Source organism: Cyphomyrmex costatus, unplaced genomic scaffold (genome assembly GCF_001594065.2).
Source record: "Cyphomyrmex costatus isolate MS0001 unplaced genomic scaffold, Ccosl1.0 scaffold55, whole genome shotgun sequence".
Taxonomy (NCBI): Eukaryota; Metazoa; Arthropoda; class Insecta; order Hymenoptera; family Formicidae; genus Cyphomyrmex; species Cyphomyrmex costatus.
In genome coordinates, this window is record NW_017279708.1 from 248,264 (window position 1) to 272,499 (window position 24,236).

Sequence of the window (24,236 nt, forward strand, 5' to 3'; positions counted from 1 at the left end):
CGTTTGCTAATATCACTGCATTACAACAGAGAGTTTAGTAAACAATTATCAGTTATCTTTATTCTACTTTTATTTACAATGTACAGATAATGAGAGTTTTTTTCAGTAACGCAACTAGATGAACATGAATTTTTTGAATTCTTCGCAAATTTTTAGTTGAATAAAATACAATTAACCTATATTTCACAGACGCTGAATACAACTTGCCTATTTCAATTCGCGAGGCGCGATGAGTTTGATTGCACTTTGTGTTATTAAAAACAAAAATCGAAGTTTGATAACAATGATAGCTTTCGCCGCGGACGCGAATCTCTTTTCCCAGTTCTGACGGTGAAATTCTGACGAAAATAGCCGCGTTCCCTCGTAAAGGTCGCACATAAAACGAAACGAATGCGTGACAACGTTCCACTAGGTGTTTCATTTCAACCTCGATTCAGATAAATCGCGAAACACTATGATTTCTCGTGTTTCATTGCTCGCATTCCGTTCTCCTGCCGTTTTCTTGGCCGAGACAAGCGCAACGAGGAAAATGCGCTCTTGGAATATTTTTATTCTATTTTAAGGCGTGCACGTCAGTCAGGGGGCAAACTGAAAAGAGCGGACCTGGACTCTTTATAAATGATCGCACCAGGTTTCTCTGCACTTCCATTTTTCACACGAGAACAAGACGAGACGTGTATTTTACAGTGAGATCGCGAAAAACTCTCTCTTTCTCTCTCTTTCTCTCTCTCTCTCTTTCTTCCTCTCTCTTTGTTAGTGCGTTTAAGATGCACCATTCAAAATCGATTATTGCTGCGCTTGTAATTTGAATGAGTAACAGATTACCCGCTTTCATGGAAATATCACGCAATTTCGTTTCATTTGAATATAATATCGACATAACATCGCACCATTCGCAAGATAATTGGACCATGCAGTTACGTTACTCATCTATATTTCATCGTGGGTATAAAATGAATTCATTCATTAGTTATTACGGAAGTTGCTTGTCGGATGCTGCTGTTGAATCTAAAGCCGAATTTATATATTGTATATTATATATGTACATGTTGAGCTTTTTGAGTATTTCAAGTTACTGCATGTGCTCGCTAAAACAAGACAAATGGAAACAACAGATTGCATCATTTATTCAGCGAATTTTTGTACAGTTTTCGATATTATTTTTCGAAGTGATGCACACTCGCTCACGTACGAACACGAAATATTCTTTTAAAAGAATTACGGTATTCTAGAAGTGAGTCAATGTGTCCGATAAATTTAGTGTTGATCTTTTTCTCAATTAATATTATATATTCACATTTTACTTTAATTCTCGAAAATTTTGCGATTTTTTTTTAGCGAGAAATCACATAATTAAATATTAAATTAAATGTCCATCAGAATGCGTCGCATTCCAGGAATTAATTAAGAGTTATATTCAGAATTTTTATATCGTCTTTTATTCTATATTCATAAATTTTGCTACGACTTTATATAAATTTTATTTAAAAAAAGGAGAATCGTGTAACTGCAGCAACTAACATTTACAATCCACTTCTATTTGAAAATTATTCATTTGAATCTGAAACTTTCCGGAAAGCGTATATAAGTAGAGAGGAAGGCACATTTACGGCCGTCATTCCGACACTGTGTCGTCGATCGTAATTACCGGGAGGCAGTAATACACGGCCGTTACACTCCGTGGGTAGCGTGGCGCTTTGATTATGAATAAAACATGCACTTACAAAACACCATTCCATCGCTCTTCTCTTTACTCGCTCGATATACCGGAAAGAGTATGTCGCCGTTCGTGACGGGCGGGATTCTATGCACGCGTCGCGCGACCAGGGGCCATTTGTACATGTCGCCGTTTTTTGCCGGTCGCATTGTCGGGAAGCCGGGGTAATTGGGAGACGGCCGTCGATCTCCCGTGCGCCAGCAGGGCGCGTTTAATAAAGTTAATATCGCCTCTCCGGTAATATAGTAAACGGTGGACAGTTAATAGCGCGGGGATCGAAACCGGGGGTATTTTGTAAATATTGTTTGTACGTGTCATATTTTTTCTCCCGCTCTTTCTCGACGGTTATCAGGATGATAATTCTGGATTAGGAAAGGAGAATGATGATCGTCTTTCGCGTTGCATCGCGAGGTAAAAGTAAATTTAAGGAACCTGCGCAAACGAATCTCCTTCCGGTAGAAGGAAAGAATGAATGGAAATCAATTCAACAAAAGAGAATCTATACGTTTTGTCTTCCAGAACTCTTTAGAAGCGCGGCAGAGGCTGGTCCTCTGGACATCGTAAAGCTTCGCAAGGGAGACAAGCTCCTCAATATTTCAACTCATCTACCGGCGAACACGCCCGAAACGCCTTATGTTCTTCAGGTACTTGATTTAAACTTTTATTCTACGTAATTGATTACGTATTTGAGGAAATAGTTTTTGATAAGTCTTTTTTTTGTGGAAGTTGCTCCGCAAGAAGGGCAAAGAGTTTCTTGTTATTTATTTAAAGAAATTTGAGGAAATAGTTTTCGATAAGTACTTTTTTGTGGAAGTTATTCCGCAAGAAAGGCAAAGACTTTCTTGTTACTTATTCGAAGAAGTTTGATGAATGAAAGAATTGTGTTCCCTTTTATCAGATTTTACTGTTTATACGGTAAAAATGACATGTTTGAAGCAACCGATGTCTTGATTTGGGTAATGAACATTTAATCTGCGTTTAATTGAACAATCATTGTATTATCATAATTGGTCTTATCACGTAATTGGAATTAACATTGATGATAAAGTTTTTGGTAAGAGTTTAAAGCTTTGATTATTTTTCATAAGTAACTACTTCATTTGTATATGGCTCTTTACATATTTACGAGGATATCGATCTGCACTTATTAGATACGAATGTAAAATTCATTAGATGATAAAATGCAAAAGATATTTTTTCTGATCGCGATTGATACGCATAGATTTGTGTCTTAATGCTTACACATTTTTTCGTATCTTATAATTTTGATAGGAAAATTCAAATAGAGCTAAAATGTAAAATTTTGTAAGATATATTTATATATATATATATATGTAATGAACATAAAACTATCTAAGTTAATTGAATACTTAATTTTATTATAGTATCTCATATTCTATAACGTATCTTTATCTTATTTTCTAACATTTTAATAAGATTGTAAATAAAAATGGTGAAAAAGTGTCCAATTACATAAACTATTTATTGGCGAAGAAATAAGCGAATTAATTTATCTGATTAAAAGACAAACGCGCGATATTATTTTAGAGTTTAGATTATGCTTTAATTTTGATTAGTTGATTAGTTTATAGACAATGTGTTAATTTTCCTTTACACAAAATATTTTAAATGCGCGCAGCGTACACTTTACGTACTTAGCTGGTTGCTTTTTAAGATCGTCGGCGCTCATCCCGCTTCTTCTGGGGTGATCGAGGCGGAGGTACTTTGGGCTTTAGAGAGGCGCGTGGCGGCTTTAGAGCGGCAACTGCGAGAACATCAAGAAGCTTTATACGCCACACCCTCTCTCGCTCTACGAGAACTCAAACGCCAAGTGGACAGTTTCAAGAACAAATTGGAGAACAATGATCAGCTGAGCTGGCTTAGTAAGTAACCACATACTTCGTTCCTGCATTTTGAGTGTCCCTATTATGCCTAAGTATCTGACCGATTTATGTCAGGGACATTCTGTAAATGTCATATCGAAAATTAATAAAACTTGTCAGATATTTTTATCATATTCTTTTGTAATTTTTTAATACGACGAAATAATTTATTTCCAAAGATCAAGTTTGGCAAGATTAAATCTAATTATATTAGAAGCGGCTTATAACATATATATACATATATATATATATATATCATTCTAAAGTTTATTACGACATTAATATACTTTTTATATGTTCGATTTTAGCATTTTTGTAGGATTAAAAATTTTTATAACGAGCAGCTGGAGTGTAATTTGATATAATTTATAATTCGATAATTGTCGCTTCTAATTTTGATGACAATAATCAATTTTAGTTTCTTAAATAAGTAACATGTACAAAACTTGTGGAAATAAGTTTCGTAATTGAACTTCGTAATCGGATTTTGTGGCGCGGTGACCGTAGCGGTAAAAGTGAATGGGATAATCCAGCGGAACGGAGAAATTTGGGATAATGTCTTACTTTTGACATTAAATAGCGAACATTAGCGAAATGAAATGCTCTGGCCGTCTGTGGATGGCCGTCATTATCCGTCGAATGATTGCACCTATGGACCTGTGGGTCCATTATCGTAATGCATCGGAGTGCACGCTACTGTTAAAATTAATTTATTGTTGCGGCATTATTCTTTTATGTTAAATACGAGAATAAAAGTCTATATATTGGTGTACCGATATAGAAAACATGATTGTTCCTATATTGTACAGGATACAAGGAATTTTTGTTTTATTGCGTCGTATAGTGAAAAGAAAATGAAATTGAAGATAAATATGGACATTGTCGGAGCAAAGCGCCACGGGCGCTTTCCTTCCTTTTCAATCCGCTCTTTCGAGATTTCAATTCATTGAATGCACGTTTAATTATTCTCTTGTTTAATGAAATCTCGGGTGAAAAATAGCAGAAATGGAATTTTAGTAATGTCAAAATTAGAGAAATAAAAATGACTAATGGATTCGTTCATCAATTTTAAATAGTTTTCGTATTGCATATTAAAGATTATCTTGTATAATATTTTTGATATCAAATTCTCAATAATAATTTAACACGAAAGCTGTATTGATATTTTTGTTTAAGGCAAGAGTGTAGTCTAAATTGTTCACGATGGTTCTCGACAACTTGGAAACGTTTGGAAATTGAATCGTCACGCAACACGGCAATCCTTTCAATGAAATGGAAAAGTTGTTGCGTTTCAGGTGTACAAATAATTGCCCATTAATTCTGAACACAGTAGAATTAAATAATCGCTAAGGAAATTACACTTGTTAAAACAATTACTATCGGGGAATTTTATTGTATATCGATAAAATCAAAAGATATCTCGGTAATATTTATTATAATGTGGAAATAATTCTAAACAAATAAATAAATAGCAAATAAGATAGTATACCCCGAAGAAATAATAACGAAAATATAATAATTTGAAACATACTTTTTTTCAATATTTTGCAAAGTATCTTCGGTTTATTGTAGGAGATTAATCTTAAGATATGTGTGTATGTCTCAACTTGACTTTTCCAACACAATCGTTGCGATAACTTTTCTTTTTTAGATTTTATGTCCTGTACTGAATCGAACTTTACGTTGAAATAGGTCGGTCATCTCGGTCAGATATAAAAGTTCGCGAGAGATTTTACGATGCCGCCCGATCTGAGACTAGCGACGGATATACGAGCGAATAAACAGCGGCATGCTTGGCCGCTGAATAAATATTTGTCCATGCAAGGAACCGTTCCAGCTATTCCTATCTTCAATTTCTAGTTGAGCTAATATAGAGGTTGATTCAAGTATGGACGAAGAAAAATATTCCGCTCTTGTATGGCCGTTATTTTAATTACTATCTCAACCTTCTTTGTGAGTTGGGGCTATTTGCATACCGCGCAGAAATTTAATTCAGAAAACTTCGTAATCTGCACTTTTTATTACGTATGTGTAATTTGATCCTTTACAATATTTTTGCTAAGAGAGGATAGAAAATTTTCTAAGAATCTGCCGATAAAGGGAAAGCCGATGAAACTGGGACGGCACGTGTATAGGCAACTCTTAGCACATGAAACTCTTCCTTATAAAATCTTGTTACGACGTGAAATGACGTAGAGTTTGCGAAAAATTGCTCCAGTGTCCCCCTTTCCATCTTCGATGTTCTTTCACGATCCTTTGTTGCATGACACAGTTCCTGCCGCAAAAACCCAAAACTTTCCGAGAGCTTAATCTGGATATCTCCATCTTCCGCAGGTTTCTACAAGCTTCCGGAGCCCATCTATATGGAATCCTGCCGCAGATTGCAGTATCGTCGGAAGAGTGATAGCATGAAGCGGAAAGTTCGGGAGAAGTTCCTCAATATCTGGTGAGTTAATTAAGATTGTATCATGTAATCGCTAAAACTGTACGTGACGCAACGTTTCGCCTGCATTGTTATAGTTCTTCCTTAGTAAACGGTAACCTGCGCACATACGTATATATAATAAAGTAACGTGTCAAATCTGACACTTTGATAAGAAAACTCTAAGAAAAATAAATTTTATATTTCTGCGATAAAATTGCACAAGACGCGCGCCGTTGAGAACGCCGCTATCATTGATAGCGGAAAAATTCCTTATCGACGTACTTTTATCCACACACTGAACCAGTATGGATCTTCCATGCCGATATTACGTGGGCAGGATCGCCAATGCTGTGCTTCCACAGCATGTTCGATCGAAGTGCCAACAGGCCGTTGGACAAGCCATCGGCAACTGTAGTGTGCCGCGGCCGATGATTAAGCGGCTGCGATAATCCTATCTATTAAGCAGCAATATGCCGCTGTTTCCAGTTACATTGTCATCCAATAGCGATCCGATAGACTCACCGTTCTCTACTCTTGGTGTAATGTGAGAACCCCCCACGTTCCCCAAGTCATTGTGATTAAACGTCGATGCTTCGCGCGTGCATCGATCGTCTATCGTGCATGCCATGCAGCTAAAAACACGATCCTACCTAGAAGATTGATTAGCCAGGGGGAATGTTATTTAACAAATACACATACGCTGGAGATTCGCTGTTGTACGCAAGGTATTTCACCATTCGTGCCTGTCATTTCACTCATGAGCTTCTCTAGCCGATTTATAATAGATCTTTTCTTAATATCATATAGAAAAATCATAGAACGTTCTATATTGATATCGTAAAAATAAACAAATTTTAACGTTCCCCAATGAGAAAATCAAGTTGATGTAATATTTAATGATTAATATGAATTATTCGTTATTTAGTTTTTTGGTTAGCCAACAAATTTCAAAAGAGGAATTGTGATAATTAAATTAATAATTGATAATTAATTATTAATTTCTCATTAGAGCATTGCTAGGTAATACATATGTATATAATGTGTTAATATTTATTTGGAGCAATCGATTTATTTATTATAAAATGAATGAGAGATAGGGAGATAAACAAGCCATAATAATGATAAAGCCATATTGCAATTGCTATTGAAATATCCTCTATTGAAGTTCCTAGTCAATAAAGCATCCATTGATGGCTTAATTTACCACGTTGAACGTCGGAGATCAAAGGATGTGGTGCGGAAATTAATTATGAAGCGATGTAGAAAGTATAGAGAATTTACGAGGGACAATTATCGGGAAATTAGGAATAAACAATTCGTCGGAGTAAAATTAATCGATTTGCTGAAATATTAGCAAGATCGCCGGGAATAAAGTATTGATCCGTTTCCCTTTGAAGCGACGCGACGGTGAAGATAAACAATCAATCTCTCGACGCATCGTAAAGTCTCATCACGCAAAACAGTCATGCGGCGCGTTCCTGAATGCCTATCTCTGTTCTCCCAGTTTACGTTTTCCTTATTTAATATTATATGCCTTTTTTTAATTAAAAATTTTTTAATTAAAAACGGATTTAGACTTACGCGCTGTAATATCTTAAATAAGAGCGGTATACAATGTGAAATACGTTTAATAAAATATAGATTGTGATATTAATCATCACGATGATGGCGAGATATTTTAATGCGTGAATTTTTTATTGCGAAAAAGGTATGCGTAAAAGCTTTTTTAATTTCGCTAGCTTAAAGTGGCGCGATTCGAATTTCCGTATTCGAGATTTTCTTGCGCGTAATTTGACGATATTTCCTTGCGCGTAGGATAGGATATATTACGCAGACGCTCTATTGCGAAATCGGCATAATCGAGGGCGTGCGCATCGCAAACAAGAATCGAAAGACGGATGGATCGTAAAAGTTGATTGATCTATGCTGATACAAGTGCGGACTGATGAAACTCCGGAGATGGGCGAAATCTGTACTCTCTTGCAGCATTACTGCTGACAGTTTGGCGACTAATAAATTCCAGATAAGACTGACGTATCGAGTTTGTGCTGTCCGTCTAAAACAGACGATTCGTTAAGATGCATTTGCAATACAAGCGACAGATATTTACCTCTAACAAATTGTGGAATCGGAATAAAAACAATAATTTTATTTTGATAAAAATGAACATGGGAAAATGGAAAAAACGATAACAAAAAGCTTTATAATAAATGTATTTAAAAAATATGTTTACCTTTATTATTTTGTTGTTTGTAATAATATTACGTTAATTGTTCTAGAAAAAAACGCAAATGTTAACGCAAAATGTATTGTTGTGTGTAATTTTAAATTGTGAAATATTAACACACTATTGTAATTTTTCTATATTTGTACTGTACATTTTATAAAGGAACATTGTTAAAACAATAATTCTTTGAACATCAAATCATCTGTAAGAGATGTGAATCATTTCTTCATTCCACAAAAATATTTGAAATTTATTGCTGTAGAAGTAATATTTTTAAAATGCATATTAAGTGTTAACTTATACCCCAACGTTAAATTGTACTGATACAGCTTTGAAGCACAGAGTAGCTTCAAAGTGTTTCGAACGTGAATAGTTATTATACGATGGACAATGACAGGTATAAAATAATCTAGTTTACACAGTGGTAAAACTCGTCGTTGACCAGACATCTCTCTCTCTCTCTCTCTCTCTCTCTCTCTCTCTCTACGTCGAATTGATTCTATTATTAAAACCGTTTTATTGATTATATCGAATCTGTCGGACTTGATTTAACGCAAGTTATGTGTTGACATTGGCAATGGTAGTAACATTACGTCCGTCTGGTTTTATTTAACTAACAAAAAGGGCACAATTCAGCGCAAATGTAAGATGGGAATAAAATATGTGCGTAAGTAACGACGCGGAATACGAGCCGTGTTATCGCATTTCCTCTAGCTCGGATAACCGTAAAATGAAATGTATTACCTTAAAATTGAATCGTATACAATGTTGCATGCGACTTTTCGATATTGGACGTGGATTTAGCGAAGTAAGAGTCACGGATGCATAAATGTGCATTTGAGTTGCTTTTTAACAAATACGTAATAAAATTCATATAATTTATAAAGCGTTAATGAATCTCGGGGAGAATTCCAATATTTTAATTTCGCGAGAATCGTAGTAGAAACAATTGAATCGTTTATGGCTTATAGATTCGCAAATAATCGACGAACGCGTATTTTACATCTCCAATTACGAGTTACTTGTGTTCGAATGCATTTCCCGAGAATACTGCGCGCGCGCATCTGTTATTAATTTAATTACAGTTTATTTCATTCTGCTTCTTTTTCTCTGAATTCTTCTATTTAGCTTTGCTGGATATTTCCACTTATAATTATACAACATTTGATAGTTATACATTACTTAACAAAAACTAACTACTTAGTTATGTAAATTATATAAATTTTAATATATTTTTCTATAAAAATGCCTGAACACTTCTTTCTCTCTACCTCTTCAAATTATATAATTTAAATTATAGAAATATTTTTAAAATATGTAAATATTTTATTCAGAGAATTCCAATTTTTAGACTTAAAAATTCTATTTTTAAATTTAAATTTCTTTCATATTTTTAACAAAGTTGAAGTTGAATTTTGAAATTCGTAGTAGGTACTACGAATTTTGTTACAATCTAATATTTATTTTTATATTAATTTATATTTAGGAAATGTTGGAAACGTTTTCTGTTAAATGTGTTTGACATTTTCTGTTAAGTTTTCCACGTTCGAGATTCCGCGTTTGTGAAAGAGACAAGAAGCGGATTACATTTACAATGACGACAATTCATTTTGCGTCGTGATAAAAACCTGGTTACGAGTTGACGTATTATGTTGGTTGGACTTTTTATTTCGCCTTTATTGATGTACTTATTTCCACGTATTCTTAGGGTAAAATGAGAGTTAATGACTTTTCTCGATTTTTTTTTTTTTTCTTCTCTATAACAAAACCTCATTTCCCTGGGCATCGCGTATCGTGCAGTCTCTCCGGTTACATTTTCGTCATATTCTGAATTTCGAAAATACTCTAGTTTATTGAGTCTGTCCGTCGCGTCGTGTCCGTCATAACACTACGAAGCTAAAAATTCCACGAGAACAGCGCCGTCTTCGCGCGTCTGATAAACAAAAACAAAGAAAACGAAAGGCGGTGATGCGTTATAGTTCGCATTACACAAGTAGGAAGTTTCCTGGCATAATTTCAGCGAATTCTATATAGGTGGGATTGTGGTAAAGCGTGACGAGGTGCAGGGCGAGCCTCGGGTGCTTAAAATAGGGAACATACGCGGCGTACCCGCGCGGCCGTGTCGGGATGCCTCGGAATGCGGCTGTTACCTATAAGTCGTACGTGCGTCTTGCATCCACAACCACGCCTTTTGCATCCTCTTCGTCTGGTTTGTGCGGGTCGACTTATTCCACGCCCGGCGAAATGTGCGATTCCGCCGCCGCCGTCGCGTATCGAATATCAAAACGTATCGCGCTTGTGCGCGGCAGCTCGATTTCTTGCGCTTGTCTGTGAAGACGAATAACACGAAGCGAATAAAATACGACGGGGAGACTCGCAGATTGCCATTACTATGAAATGTTCAAGATAGCGATGAACGATAAGTGATTATGGAAAGCTTATTGTTAATGTAGGTGCTCATTTATTTTGAAATACTTATTTATAATTTGTCGAAACTTATTTTGAATTAATTTGCTTTTAATTCTGTTGAAGTTAATCGTTAAATTTTTCTTTTTTTTTATCATTTTTGAGATTGTATATAAGATAATGAATTACCTTTATTTTATTTGTTATAAAATATATATATCTATTAGAATTTGTAACATGAATGTAGAACTTGAATAAGTTTTCCAAGTTTTCGAGTGATGGAAAATGAAATCTTGTTTAATTCGTTTTTGCGCTCAATTGCAGTAGCTTACCTGCAGATTCGTAGCGCAGCAGAAATAACACGTTGAATTTGGGACGATGAGGATTCGGGTCGAGAAATTTTCATCCGACAATACAGTCAGATGAATATTTTTATCTGCTTATTCGCATCTCTCCTGACTGTTAGTTCAGATACAATTTACTTTGTATCGCGCGTCTCTCATTTTACCGTTTATCTTCAAATTTCATACGATATTTTTCATTTATTGCGATTTACAATCAAATATTTGTTGAGATCAGAGATACATCACGTTTATCGCGTGATGCGTGCGGTGAGATTATTGATTTCGATCCCAGATACATCGGGTAATCCCGGAGTTGGTGAATATATGAATGTTTGCGGTATTTCACAAACACCATTTTATGTCTCGACACAGCGGCGATGCAGAAACTTTGCTTCGCGGACTTAAATGCCTATCTGCGGGCGAAGACAATCCACGGCGTTTAATTAAACGAACGTCAATCCGTTGGATGGAGCTAAGCCTACTAGCGAGTAGACAATTAATTACCGATTTCATTTGATTGCAACACGATCGCGTGTTTGCAAGTCTTGATATATAATATACGGGATACATCGTTCCTAAATTGTTTATTCCACGTTGCATGCATTGCAGAAGCATCGATTTATTCCATGTTGCTAGAAATTTCACCGACTGTCCGCCAATACATTGAGAGAAAAGAGCTTGGTATTCGTGCCTGCAATTGCATAATAAAATAATTATGGTTGAGAGCTTCATTTTTATAGTTATTACTGCTGCAGTGTTAGTAATAATAATTATATACATATTGTATTTGTAGTTCTACCAACATAATATATAACTGGCACAAAAATGACGGTAAATTATAATTATATGTATTATGATAATTGCAACCATTTTTTTCCTCAATATGCTTATTCATATATTTCTCTCAACTTTTTATGAATATGGAGGCGATTTTCCAGTTTGCAATTAATTCTGACCGATATTATTATGGCAGAAATTTGATAAGCTTAGTTGCTTAATAGTCGAATTGTTCTTCGTTAAATATCTTGAAATTTATTCTCTAAATGAAGCTCACTACTGCGAAGCATTAAATTGCAGATATCCCGGCCATATTACATGAGTAATCAAGCTATTGTATTCCACTCGTGGTATTATAACAACAATTGTTGCACTAACATTAATGCAAAATTACTATACGTGTTCTATTAACGGATCGTATTAGCGAAACTGGAAGAGTGGCTAATTAACAAATTGCGCCGCACAAATTACGCCTGCAGATGGAAATATTGGGTAATTTATTGTACCTGTATTTTTTGCGAATACGTGTCTGAATACGAGATGCAGCATGGACGGTCCGTAATGAAAATTTTGTTTTCGAATCATCAAGTGAAGCCGGAGAGAAAATAGGCCCGCCAGTAAAGCGAAGATCAAAGATGACACTTCGACCTTTACCGCCCTGACGTCAAGGTTTCTTTCTCGCACATGCAAGGCAGAAGTAACGTCGTACATGTGAGAAATGTCCTTTACGTCGCTCGTCCGTCCATCAAAATGTCTCGTCGAGCTGACTTGCCCGAGGGTGCGTTTGCAAACGCAATTAAACGCGAACGTGCTCGCGTGGCGAGTAACTATCGTCTCGCGTAGGGTCTCTACTCAACTTTCCACACCGTCGCCAGATCGTGCCAGATTGCGAATCGATATAGCGATATCGCATTGAAATGAGAAGCGTCATTCTATGAACTTGGCGGAGCCGATATCTCATCAGCAAATTCGATCGCAAGATATTGCGACGGTAATTGTACTTCATTGAAATGTTAACTTGCTCTCGAGTTATTTTCAAGAAAACAATATATGAAAGGAAATATTGTCTTTTCACGTTTTTCAGTTTAAAAATTCATTCTAGATAGCCGATTTGAGCGTAAAAAAATTAATTAATAATTAATTAATAATTTATAAGTTATTTATTCTTACTATTGTTACTTTTAGAAACTTTTTATTATTTCATTATCATTTTTTAATCATTTTACTTACATATTTATTTTTTTCTGTGTAAAAATAAAAAAGAAAAAGAGTGATATAAAAGAAAAAACTGTATAAGAATAAAATGGCTATGTATATCTTGAATGCACTGTCACAACATTTAGCTGAGATAAATTTGTATGTTTTTTCAGATATTATATTTCTGCATATATTAGTGACAGAATAATTTTTTGTTGATAACATGCTGACGTAATATCTTTCAGGAAAAAAAAAACGTTCTCTAAAGACGTTCGATCGCTCCATTGAAATCAATTGTCCATTTGCGTAAAATCCGGATTGGTCCGGAATTTTTTTTACAGTATCTATTATGTTGTTTGACGTAACACAGCAGGAAGACTGTGTGTGTGTGTTTTTGAAGCGCCTTAATACGCGCGTGTGATTTCACGTACATTAATACGGGGCAAACCGGGGCAAACCGGCGCTATAAAGAGAGACCTTGAAGAACTTTAACCTTCCACCCTCGAGGGCTTTACGTGGATGGCACTTTATGAAGCACGTCGTACGTTTAGACGCGTGACACACGCAGCTCGGTCGAGAAAATCATGAGGCCTTTTTAATACTTTCAGCGCATCTCCACTGTAGTTATCTTCCACGTAAAGAGCGGAAAAATATGATATTTAAGAAGATCGATATTCAACAATATCAATCCTCTATAATAGACTTCGTGTGAAGTCTTTATCTGTTCGTTCCTGTATCGACAGCTTCAAGGCTTGATTGTCTTAGAGTCAATTCTCGCCACGTCTTTCAGGAAGGTGTGTGTGTGTGTGTGTGTGTGTATGTGACACAGTGTGTATCATGAATTTATGTATAATTTTTCATTTACACTTGCTCTACAATTGCGAGAAAATTTTCTATCTTCCGATATTGGAATAGAGTAATTTCTGAGCTTGTTTTGCGCACGACTACTAAATCAGCGTGATTGAATGCGCGAGTTAATATACGACGTGAGAAATTAAAAAAATATCAGGCAAAACAATTACGCGCCGGAGTATCTTCTACATATGCATTGCATATATATGTCTTTTGTCGTATTTGCAACGTAATTTCCTCCTTTATATTCATAGGGCGTAGCGTGACGCAAGTGAAGCGATAAACTTGCGGCTCATTTGACTCGGAGGGCTTTAAAACATCTCGCTCGAAGAGCTGTTACACGGCTGCGAGATACATTTGCATACGTGGCATGTAATCTGATTATCGACTGACTAGGATGTTTGGGAGAATCAATATCAAAATGAATGTAATAATGGGCAACGAGCGCGAATCGGGCGTATAGCGGGTAATGCAGTAAACCTTTAAATGCCATTATGATTTCGCGTCGTGCAAATGGTACCGCGCGCGCGTTATAAATTTTCATCCAGGAACTTCCAGGAATATTTCACGTCGCACAAAGTATAACAACATGATTACGGTTGACGCGGGCGCGTTAAACTTTACCACTAATTAAACTTCCGTAATTTATCATCGGTCGAGAGGAGAAAGTTCTCGGAGAAAAATCAACAAATGGGTTATGAGCAGGGACCGTAGACTTCCGAAGGATTTCCCAAAGTTTTCCCGAGATTCTCTCTCGCGAAGCCACGAAGTTATTTTGGCGGCTTAAGATACCCAATCCTATTTCGCCTCGAAGTGTACTCTTATGCAGATGCATTCGAAGCAAGAGAGCTTGGTCGCGTGTTAATTCTCCGAGTACCTCGAGTAGCACGATTGCGTTTAGAATTGCATAAATATCGTCCTATTTTTACATTGTAATAAATTTTATTTTACAACTTTAAGAAATACTGTCATATAAATTATTAACGTATTGAGCAAAATTCTCGCATATATACATATACAAAATATTCCAGAAGTCTTAGTGCAGCCGGAAAGGTCATTGTAAAAATAAATGGAAAATTCTTTTTATAAGCAGATATATGGAACTTACACATTTTAACTTTGTTCGATTCCGAACAGTTAAGGAAATCTCTTATGACGCAGCTACTTTCTGACCTCTGTGAAGTTGGCACCTTATTTAAAAAAAAATGAAATTTTCGACAGAGTTCTGAATGCACCCCGAAGAGTTCTGAAGTTCCTGCCTAAAATAAAAAATAGTTTTTTTATTTCACGTAACTCTAAAAAATTTTTCTCGTACGACAAATCTAAAAAAAAATTGTTTACAGTTACGGGAATTCTGTCGACAGTTCTGGGTAGCACCCCACGAGTTCTGACGAAAGTTCTTAATACTCAACGCGCTAGGACTAACGGTTTTAGAGATATCGCAATTTTTTGTATTTAAAAATAAAAAAATTTTTTTTTTTAACATTACGGCAGTTCTGTTGACAGTTCTGGATAGTACCCCAAGAGTTCTACTAAAAGTTATTAGCATTTAAAGCACTATGACTAATGGTTTAGAAGATATCGCAATTTTTCGTTGTGCGTTTTGTGAAGTCAGCACCTCAAATTTTAAATTCTGGATTTTTAGTGTTAATTCGCCAGAACTATTTTTTATTTTAGGTAGGAACTTCAGAACTCTTTGGGGTGCATTCAGAACTCTGTCGAAAATTTCATTTTTTTAAAAATGAGGTGCCAACTTCACAGAGGTTACTTTCTGTAGTTGAATAAAAATTCGATGCTTTTAGCCGAATATATATTTACCGAGTCTTTAGCACAGAGAACGGATACATAACTCTCTCTGCGCCATGATTGCCACACATTAATTGTATTATTAAGAATGATTCAATTTAATCAGTAAATATTGATTCGCATGATTATATAATATTTAATTTATGCTTTTTTTCTTTAGAAAACTATCGGGGATATTTAGATATGTGAAAAAGATTAGTGATAAAGTGAATAATATGTGTTGAGAAATATTTTCTCCAATTGCTTCTGTCTCCGGTGGTAGTCACGCACACGTCGCATCGACATGCAAATCGTGCCATTTAGGTGGTATTCGCGGCAAGATGCGTTTCTGTTCCTTTGAAGCGTTATACTCGCGGCGATTTGGTACGGTGCATTAAACCGGGCTACCGTTTACCGCAATTTACTAGCGATTCTTCGCAAACGATTATGGCTGCAGCGGGGAGAAGTTGGAGCGCTTCCGGGCTAAGCTTCCTCATCGAGGCAAAGCTGTAAACGCTGTGTGCCATAATCGTTTCCTCTCTTCCGGCTTGTTCCCGTTCAACCCTTCTATATCACAAGTTTCTATTCTGATGAGATATTCAGAAAAAAAGTTACGCGAATAGTGACCCCGATCGTCGAGACTATCCTCTTTGAAAATGTATGGAAAAATCTGTTCCACATGTTTCGTTAAGAAATCATTTCCCTGCTTAAACATGTCGCAATTGTCGATTTACTCTACAGTCTTTTTTATATCAAAAAATTACATTTTATTGAATTATAAATTTACTTTTAATATGTATTTTGGAAAAGCAAAATCCACACCAAATAATACACTACATTTATTTTATCGATAATGATTATAAAAAAGTTATGCGACAAAGGATTCTCGTACAGTCAATGCAATAATAACATGTACTCGATAAATACTACAGTAAAAGATTTAAACCATAATTTTGCAGTAACAATAAATTAAAACTGTATGTTGTATCGAGGAAGAAACGTGAGAATATCAACGCATTGAAGAGCGTAAAATAAAAGCTGCCTACTTGAGAAAATACCGAAGATGCTATGCACACATAGCACCTCCATTCACTCGCGGATTCCGTTCGCTTCCGTTCACCGTGACGGACCCTCCGACAGTGGTTAGTTGGCCTCTGTCGCGTTACCGCGAAATGCTATTAAGTTACTGTTATCTAGGTAATAAGGCCCGTCACGGTTTGGGGCGTGTATAATAGCGAGCGCGTCACAAAGCGTGCATTATCACGCGTACCATGATTCGACGTCCTAGCTAAATACGGATTGCCAATTAGCGGTCGTTAGCAAATAAGCGTCTGTACCTATATGCTGCAAAGGTCTTCGCGCAAGACCGTTTTCCGCGGCTCCAGTTGTCTTTTGCGACTGGAAGAACGTAAGACGCTTCTGGAGCATCTTCAGCTTACGCCATTCACACTTATTGTCAAAGACTTCATTTCAAAGTAATGATTTTTTTGTTAACTTTCGTTACCTATTTCATTGAAATAAGAATTATTTTTTAGCTACTGTCCTTTAGCTTTCTATCATTCAAAGATGAATATAGTAACAGAAAATATTCCAGCACTAATTACGATGTTACGTGTTATGCAATCATTATTTTGCTAATTGCGCGGTTTCATGTGTATGGCGAGTTAAACGCGTTTCTGTAAGATATAGGAAGATTGCAAAAAATCCGAATAAATAAAGAAAATGGGAGATGATTAGGAAAGATATAAAAAACTACAAAAGCTTCTACAATTTATTTATTACGATGAATGCAATTGGAATAAAAAATTAACTTATTATAATAAAGAGTAATTTAGAACAAAGAGATGTGATTATAATCAATTTTCGATGTGCTGTCCGTTTAACTTCATTTTTTTTTAAATAGATGTTGCAACTAAACATTATTCATTTAGCGAGAGATACAATGTGTAATTATGCAAATATTATTTTATATTCAAAGACACGTATATACGATGTAATTATATTACACCATTTCATCGTTGTGACGCAACACCACATGTGGTTCGATTGATTCCAGAGGATTTAATGAATTTACAACGAATCGATTGTATTATCATAAATTATGTTATGCTGGACATTGCATCTCTTAGGCACGTAGCTATTCTGGGGAGAGGTGATATAAGTGACAATACTCTACGTGATGTTGGCGAATCGATGCCGCGTCCGATACAATTCCGTTTGTCTCGACGTATGTTAAGCCCGTGTTGATTTAGCAGCACGAGCAGATAACCCATTATCTGTCAAAGTAGCGAAGAGCTGTTGGCCAAAGTACTCTACCAATTAATCCGATTAATCCTGCGTGCCTGGGTGACCGATTGCTGACGCGGGTGCGAAGTTTCGTATGGCAATTGACGCTCTGGTACTTGCCCTCTCGATAAATCAATTTTAACATAGTTCTGTATGTTCATATAACAATTTTGTCTGATATTCCCTCAAATTGATATATTTCAGGGCGTTTTTTCGAATAAAATAAAATAGAACAAAAGATTATCTAACGAGGTAATAATTTGTAATGACGAAATAAACAACTATGATCCTGTGATGAAGAAAACGATAGGTGTTAATTTAATCATCAATCGTAGTGGTTAATTAATAACTTTCTGTTTTCTTAAAATTTTTTATTATTTCTTAAGGTTATTATTATCCTATTGAAATGAGGAATAACTTAATTAAACATATCTAAATTAATTATTAGTTGGTAAAGTTATCAACACATGTCACGAATATGAAAATGCCATCGTGTCTTGGTAGAAAATGGTAAATATATTATAATTTTCTGTATAATTTTCAGTGACGTGACGGTTTCGTCGAACGTTCGCGAGTGGTTACGCTCGCCTGCCTTCGATGCACGACAGTGGGAAGACGAGGAGCTGTTGCTGATGCTGCAGACGATGTTCATTGAGCTCGACCTACCTCAAAAATTCAGCATTCCCTTACCGATTCTGAGGAACTTCCTCTACGAAGTCTACAATAATTACAACGAGGTGCCATTTCACAATTTCAGGCATTGCTTCTGCGTGGCGCAAATGGTGAGTATTTCTTAGTCTTTGTACTGCTCTAATTCGCACAATTTCCCGCGAAGAATTAACGGTTATGTGGTAGCGTGATTATAATTACATGTTGATGTGCGAGAAGATATATAATAATAAGCGTGATGAACAATATTGCACAGTAATTACGACAAACACTAATTGTTTGATTACATCTATTAATTGGCGTTAACTGCATTATTGTACAGTATAATATAATCGAATTATTTTTCAAGGAATTAAAATACATGCATAACTGTACGCTCTATAGCTACAGATCGAATTGAGTTATCCGCTCAGTGCTAATCGATTGTATCTAGATGTACGCGATAGCCTGGGCAGTGGACCTTCCGTCGAAAATTGGCGATCTCGAGGTCCTCATACTTATTGTTTCCTGTATCTGCCATGATCTTGATCATCCTGGCTACAATAATATCTATCAAATAAACGCGCGGACCGAGCTGGCGTTACGTTACAACGATATCTCGCCCCTGGAGAATCATCATTGCTCTGTGGCATTCCGAGTCTTAGAGGCGCCCGAGTGCAACATTCTCGCGTCATTGGACAACTCTACGTACAGAATAGTTCGCGAAGGCATCATAAGATGCATTCTGGCGACTGATATGGCCCGGCACAATGAGATTCTCGCCCAGTTCATCGACATTACTCCTGAATTCGATTATACCAGCAAGGCGCACATAAATCTGGTAATTTACCGACGACTGAAGTATTTAATGAAGTCAATTTAATGAAGTATTTAATCGGATCTACTTAATTTCTTATTTACGCTTTGCAGTTGTCCATGATCTTGATCAAGGTGGCTGATATAAGCAACGAGGCACGACCGATGGAAGTCGCGGAACCGTGGCTAGACAGATTGCTTCAAGAGTTCTTCAAGCAGAGCGACGCGGAGAAACTCGAGGGCCTTCCGGTCACGCCCTTCATGGATCGCGATAAAGTGACCAAGCCGTCCTCCCAAGTTAGCTTCATCGGCCTAGTTCTCCTTCCTCTCTTCGAAGCTCTCGGTGAACTACTACCCGAGTTGCAGGTATTTCATCTTTTCATACATAAACTTATCTATTTGTGTCTGGAAGTAATTAGCAGTATATATAGTTAGTTATATATAACTAAATCCATATGAAATTGTGTTTTTCAGGATCTCATAGTTCAACCGGTCAGGGAAGCTCTGGAGTATTATCGCAGACTGAACGAAGCAGCCAAAGATGAGCGTCATCATCGGAGAAGCGTCGTGGATATCGGGGAGTCGGCTCCGTCTAACACGCCAATCGCTACCGGTAGTTCTTCCACCGTTGTTAAGTCTACATCGTCGCATAGCATGCGCTCAAAAAGGTCCGCCACGACAATTCATTCGCGTTCTCGTTCCACCGACGATGATATCACAGAAAACTTGACGATGGAGGAAGCGGAAAATATCGAGAGCTCTGATCCGGAGACTGCCACGGAGGTAGAGATCAGCGAAAAGACGCTCAAGTTCAAAATCTCTACGGAGGGAACATTGACTGGTCCGACCTCCGGTCGGAAGAGCTATCCTGGCAGTCGGAAGGGCAGCCGGGAGAAGTCTTCGTTGGATTATCACAACCACGATTTAGCCAAAGCTGTCCGTGACCACGATTATGAAAGGAGACGCAGTAGAGGCGAAAATCTCGGTAGTGACTTGAGCTCTCCGGTGAGTGCGAGGTCTGCCGAGGGAACGCGGATCCTTGAGGAGACGGAGAAGGAGACGATTATTTTAGATGCCAAGATTGAAAGCAAGACGCCTGAGGGAAACGGTAATGTCGTCGCAGTGGAGGCCCGCTCGCAACCGAAGAATAATGTGAGGAAAATTAGCAATGTCATAGAGAACGATCACGAAAACAGACCAAGCCGCAGGGATGCTCATAGCAGTCGGGAGTCGGTCGGTGTGCGATGTTGCTGCGACGACAAAACTGGGCCGAATAACAAGTCTCTATTTTCGCGACTGAGGAACTTTACGGATCGTCTTAGCATGAGCTTTGATTCAAAGGATTCGCCTAGTCCGAAACCGAAGCATACTTCGAAGATGCTCAATAAGAGTAACTCGATTAGTAGTGGTTCAGCTACGACTACCTCATCGAGGTACAACAACTCATTGTTTATTTGCAAGCGCTGTAACTTGATTAAGTCCTCAATAAAGGATGGCAACAAGACAGCCATTGCAACCGTCGTGGAGTTATCGCCGGTGGACAAACGGGCGATGACTTTGCCAAAAGTTCGAAAGTCCACGGATAGTAAGAATAAGAGCTGGCGAACGGTATTCGCTAAGGAGAAAAGGTCGTCCACTTCTTTGGAGGCTTTGCCAGCAGCCAGTTCCGGCTCCCGTTCGTTTTCCAAACACCGCAGAAACTTGTCAAATCCCGAGGGCAAGTCGCAAAGCTTGAAGGAAACGAAAACTCGACAAACTCCGGACATCGAGTTTCACGAGATAGACGTTCGTTCGAAGAATCAACAGCCTGAAATTATAGTCAATCCAGACGATACCTGCTGCGATATCGAAGAAGATCTTGGCAAGATAGAAATCAGAAGAAGTTCGGCTAGTATGGAGGATATATCTAAAATGGCGAAACAGGCAGCGGAGGCTGCTGTATTAGGCGTGCTGGATCCTAAAAAAGCGGAGGAGCGTCCTCACACCGGCAGTCTAGACTCAATGCTCTGCAAAGAAGTGTCCAAATCACGAAAGAAGCATTCCGCATTCTGTTCGCCCGCGACGACAAAAAAATCGTCACCTGGACTATTTTCGCGATTTAAATCTGGTATGAGCATCGATAGCACTCGGAGCAATAGCAACAGCGATTCTTTGCACGATCATGGATCGCAAAGCGGCTGGATATCCTCATTGACAGCCAGCTTCCGACCGAAAAGACATCCAAACGAAACGCCGTTGTCACCGCATCCACCGAGGTCGCCCAGCAGAGAGGAGATCAAGTGATACGTCCTGGTGGTCGAGGATTCCTCGGACAAGAAACTCAGTCTCCGCGGTTGGTGGCCTGAGAACTTGTTCTGCTGCAATAGCTAAGATTCAAGCGTTCAATGTCTAAAGAGGCTAATTTAGACCAAGAAATTTTCAAGAATATCGTCTTCATATTCGTAAAAAAAAAAAAAAAACGAATAAAATGATTTCTAAAAGATTTTTTAAAACGTTTAAATTTTCTAATGCACAGGAATTATCTCGCGTACTTCTCTCTCGTCGCGATACTAATTGTTGTTAATAGATTAATAATTGCGGTGACTAAATTTTCAATCGAATATGTCAACTATATTCTATTTTGCGAAATAAAATGTATCATAAATTCTTGTGAGTAATTTACAATTCGCAGCGCACGATGCACTTGTAATATACGAATTAAATATTTCTCCATGTATTCAAAACGGTCAATTTAAATGAACGCATTTGCTCGAGCATGCCATTTATCGAGAAAATATAAGATACATATAATATACATGATTATCGCAATTGAATTAAAATCTTCTCGCGCAGGAATCCTCAGACCGACCATATTATTTCGTGTTATCGACTTTGAGTGTTTTACGTCATGACGCTCGCAAAAATCGGAATACATTTATTTGTGAAGGGCACTTACGGCCTGTGGAATACAAGGAAATGTACGCTATATACATAAACTATTTTATTTATTGTCCAATTAAAGAGTAGCCTAACGAGTAATCATTAATGTTGTTCGTTATTATATATATGTATATAAATATATATATATATATATATAAATATAGATAAAGTGCAGATGTATACAAAGACGTAAGGATATATACATATCCATCGTGCGTAAAACAAAATATATATAAATCTATAATATACACGAACAAGTGGATAATTAAACGGAAAAGAAGAGGAAGAAGACAAACAAGTAGATGTATAAACGTGGCTCTGTCGTATTGATGTACGATTAAGTTTCACGAATATGTAATCAAGGATGTAAGGATAAGAGAATATTCTCTGACTGTTTCTAGAATATCCCGAGAATGATCGCGTGTTTTTAGACAATATTCTCAAAATTCCCGGACAATATTCTCAAAATGGAGATATATTACTGTTTTCCGAAAGAGCACATGATTATTCCGAGATAATTCTAAAAAAAAGAGACACATATATATATATATATATATACATATATATATATATATACACACATATATTCTCGAATCCTAGAATATTCTTAGATTATTTTTATTCTCGCAAAGACTTCATCTCATAAAACTAGCAGTTGCCACGGTAAAAAGAGAAAATGAGATAGATTTGTCGGAATAATTATTGTACCGTTCGTCGAGACGATTCACGCGGTGAAAAATCTCGTCGATTTATTTGGTCAGAGAACGGCTATGTAGAAAAAAATGATTTTGCTGAAATATTTAAATATTTAACTAGATCTGAGCAGCGCATATAAATAGAATCTCTTAGAAAAACTATGACCCCTAAAGTATCAGATTGTTTTTTGCCCTGATGAAGTTAACTGCAATGTTGGCATTTAATGATCAAAACACGGAGAGATAATCACGTAACTTCTTTGAATTTAGCTGGATATAAATTTAAAAATAACTTCGTTAGACCATCAAATAATTATAATTAGGATAATCATAATTAAGACGTTTAAGTTGGCTGCTAAAATGTCAAAACTTTTTTTTGCAGCATTACTTAATATACTACAATATACTTAAATGTTTTGACAATAATCCAATAAAATTAATTTCAGATCTATATATAGCTAAATTTGTAAATACTTCAGCAAAATCGTTCTTTTTGTATGGCGGACTATTTCTTATCCAGTTACATCACTAAAGTGCAATCAAGCTTGAAAAATGATTTGTTTTCGCTGATGTATCAATCAAGGAAAACAGATCTATTTGAAATTTGTTGAAAGAGATTGGTGGATTGGATGGAGAACTATTGTGAAATATTCTCAGCGTCTCTTCAAACGTCAAACACTGCGAGAAAGAGTAAACTTCGAAAAAGAGAAGCATCAAATTCTTAATGGTTCTCTTCTCGACGAATTGTCCTCTCCTGCGATTATTCCGTTTAAAAATTCAGACATAGTATAATTTTGGTTTCTTAACGTACGCATTATGTACGAATTACTTCTATATAGCGTCCTCTGCTTTTCATATTTAGCTGTTTATACTTTTATACTTTATCAACTGCGTTTGTACAGCGATTAAAAACTGTATGTATTGTTGAATTCTAGTCTAACGTTATTGTTTTTAAGGAAAAAGAGTTGGTTTCAGGCGCGTTTTATTTTCTGTGACGGTCTTCGCGAGAAGAAACTCGATGTGCGAGCGAATGAGCGAGCGAGCGAACGAGTGAACGATTCTGCTAATTATTTGACCGATTATATTATAAATGATTTGTTCCTTTCTCTCTTTTTTCCATGCCGTAAAATTAAGATTTGTCGGTTAAATTAAATGGAACTGAATGCATGACGACACAAGCGGAAAAAAGCTGTGTGTAAAACCATTAAATAATTAATTTTAATTTTAAACTCTATGTATAAGAAAAAGAATAAAGATTG

The 24,236-nt window shown here is 36.7% G+C and overlaps 1 protein-coding gene across 1 annotated transcript in view; it reads left to right on the forward strand.

The window, feature by feature from the left end:
• Pde9 (phosphodiesterase 9) overlaps window positions 1–21,646 on the forward strand; it is a 34,939-nt gene extending 13,293 nt beyond the window's left edge. Inside the window, exons 2-8 of the mRNA XM_018546469.1 lie at window positions 2,237–2,361; window positions 3,393–3,600; window positions 5,935–6,046; window positions 18,444–18,681; window positions 19,002–19,388; window positions 19,478–19,729; window positions 19,838–21,646. Coding sequence (XP_018401971.1) covers window positions 2,237–2,361; window positions 3,393–3,600; window positions 5,935–6,046; window positions 18,444–18,681; window positions 19,002–19,388; window positions 19,478–19,729; window positions 19,838–21,646 — 3,131 coding nt within the window. The remainder of the gene's footprint in view (window positions 1–2,236; window positions 2,362–3,392; window positions 3,601–5,934; window positions 6,047–18,443; window positions 18,682–19,001; window positions 19,389–19,477; window positions 19,730–19,837) is intronic.
• The last annotated feature ends 2,590 nt before the right edge of the window (window positions 21,647–24,236 follow it).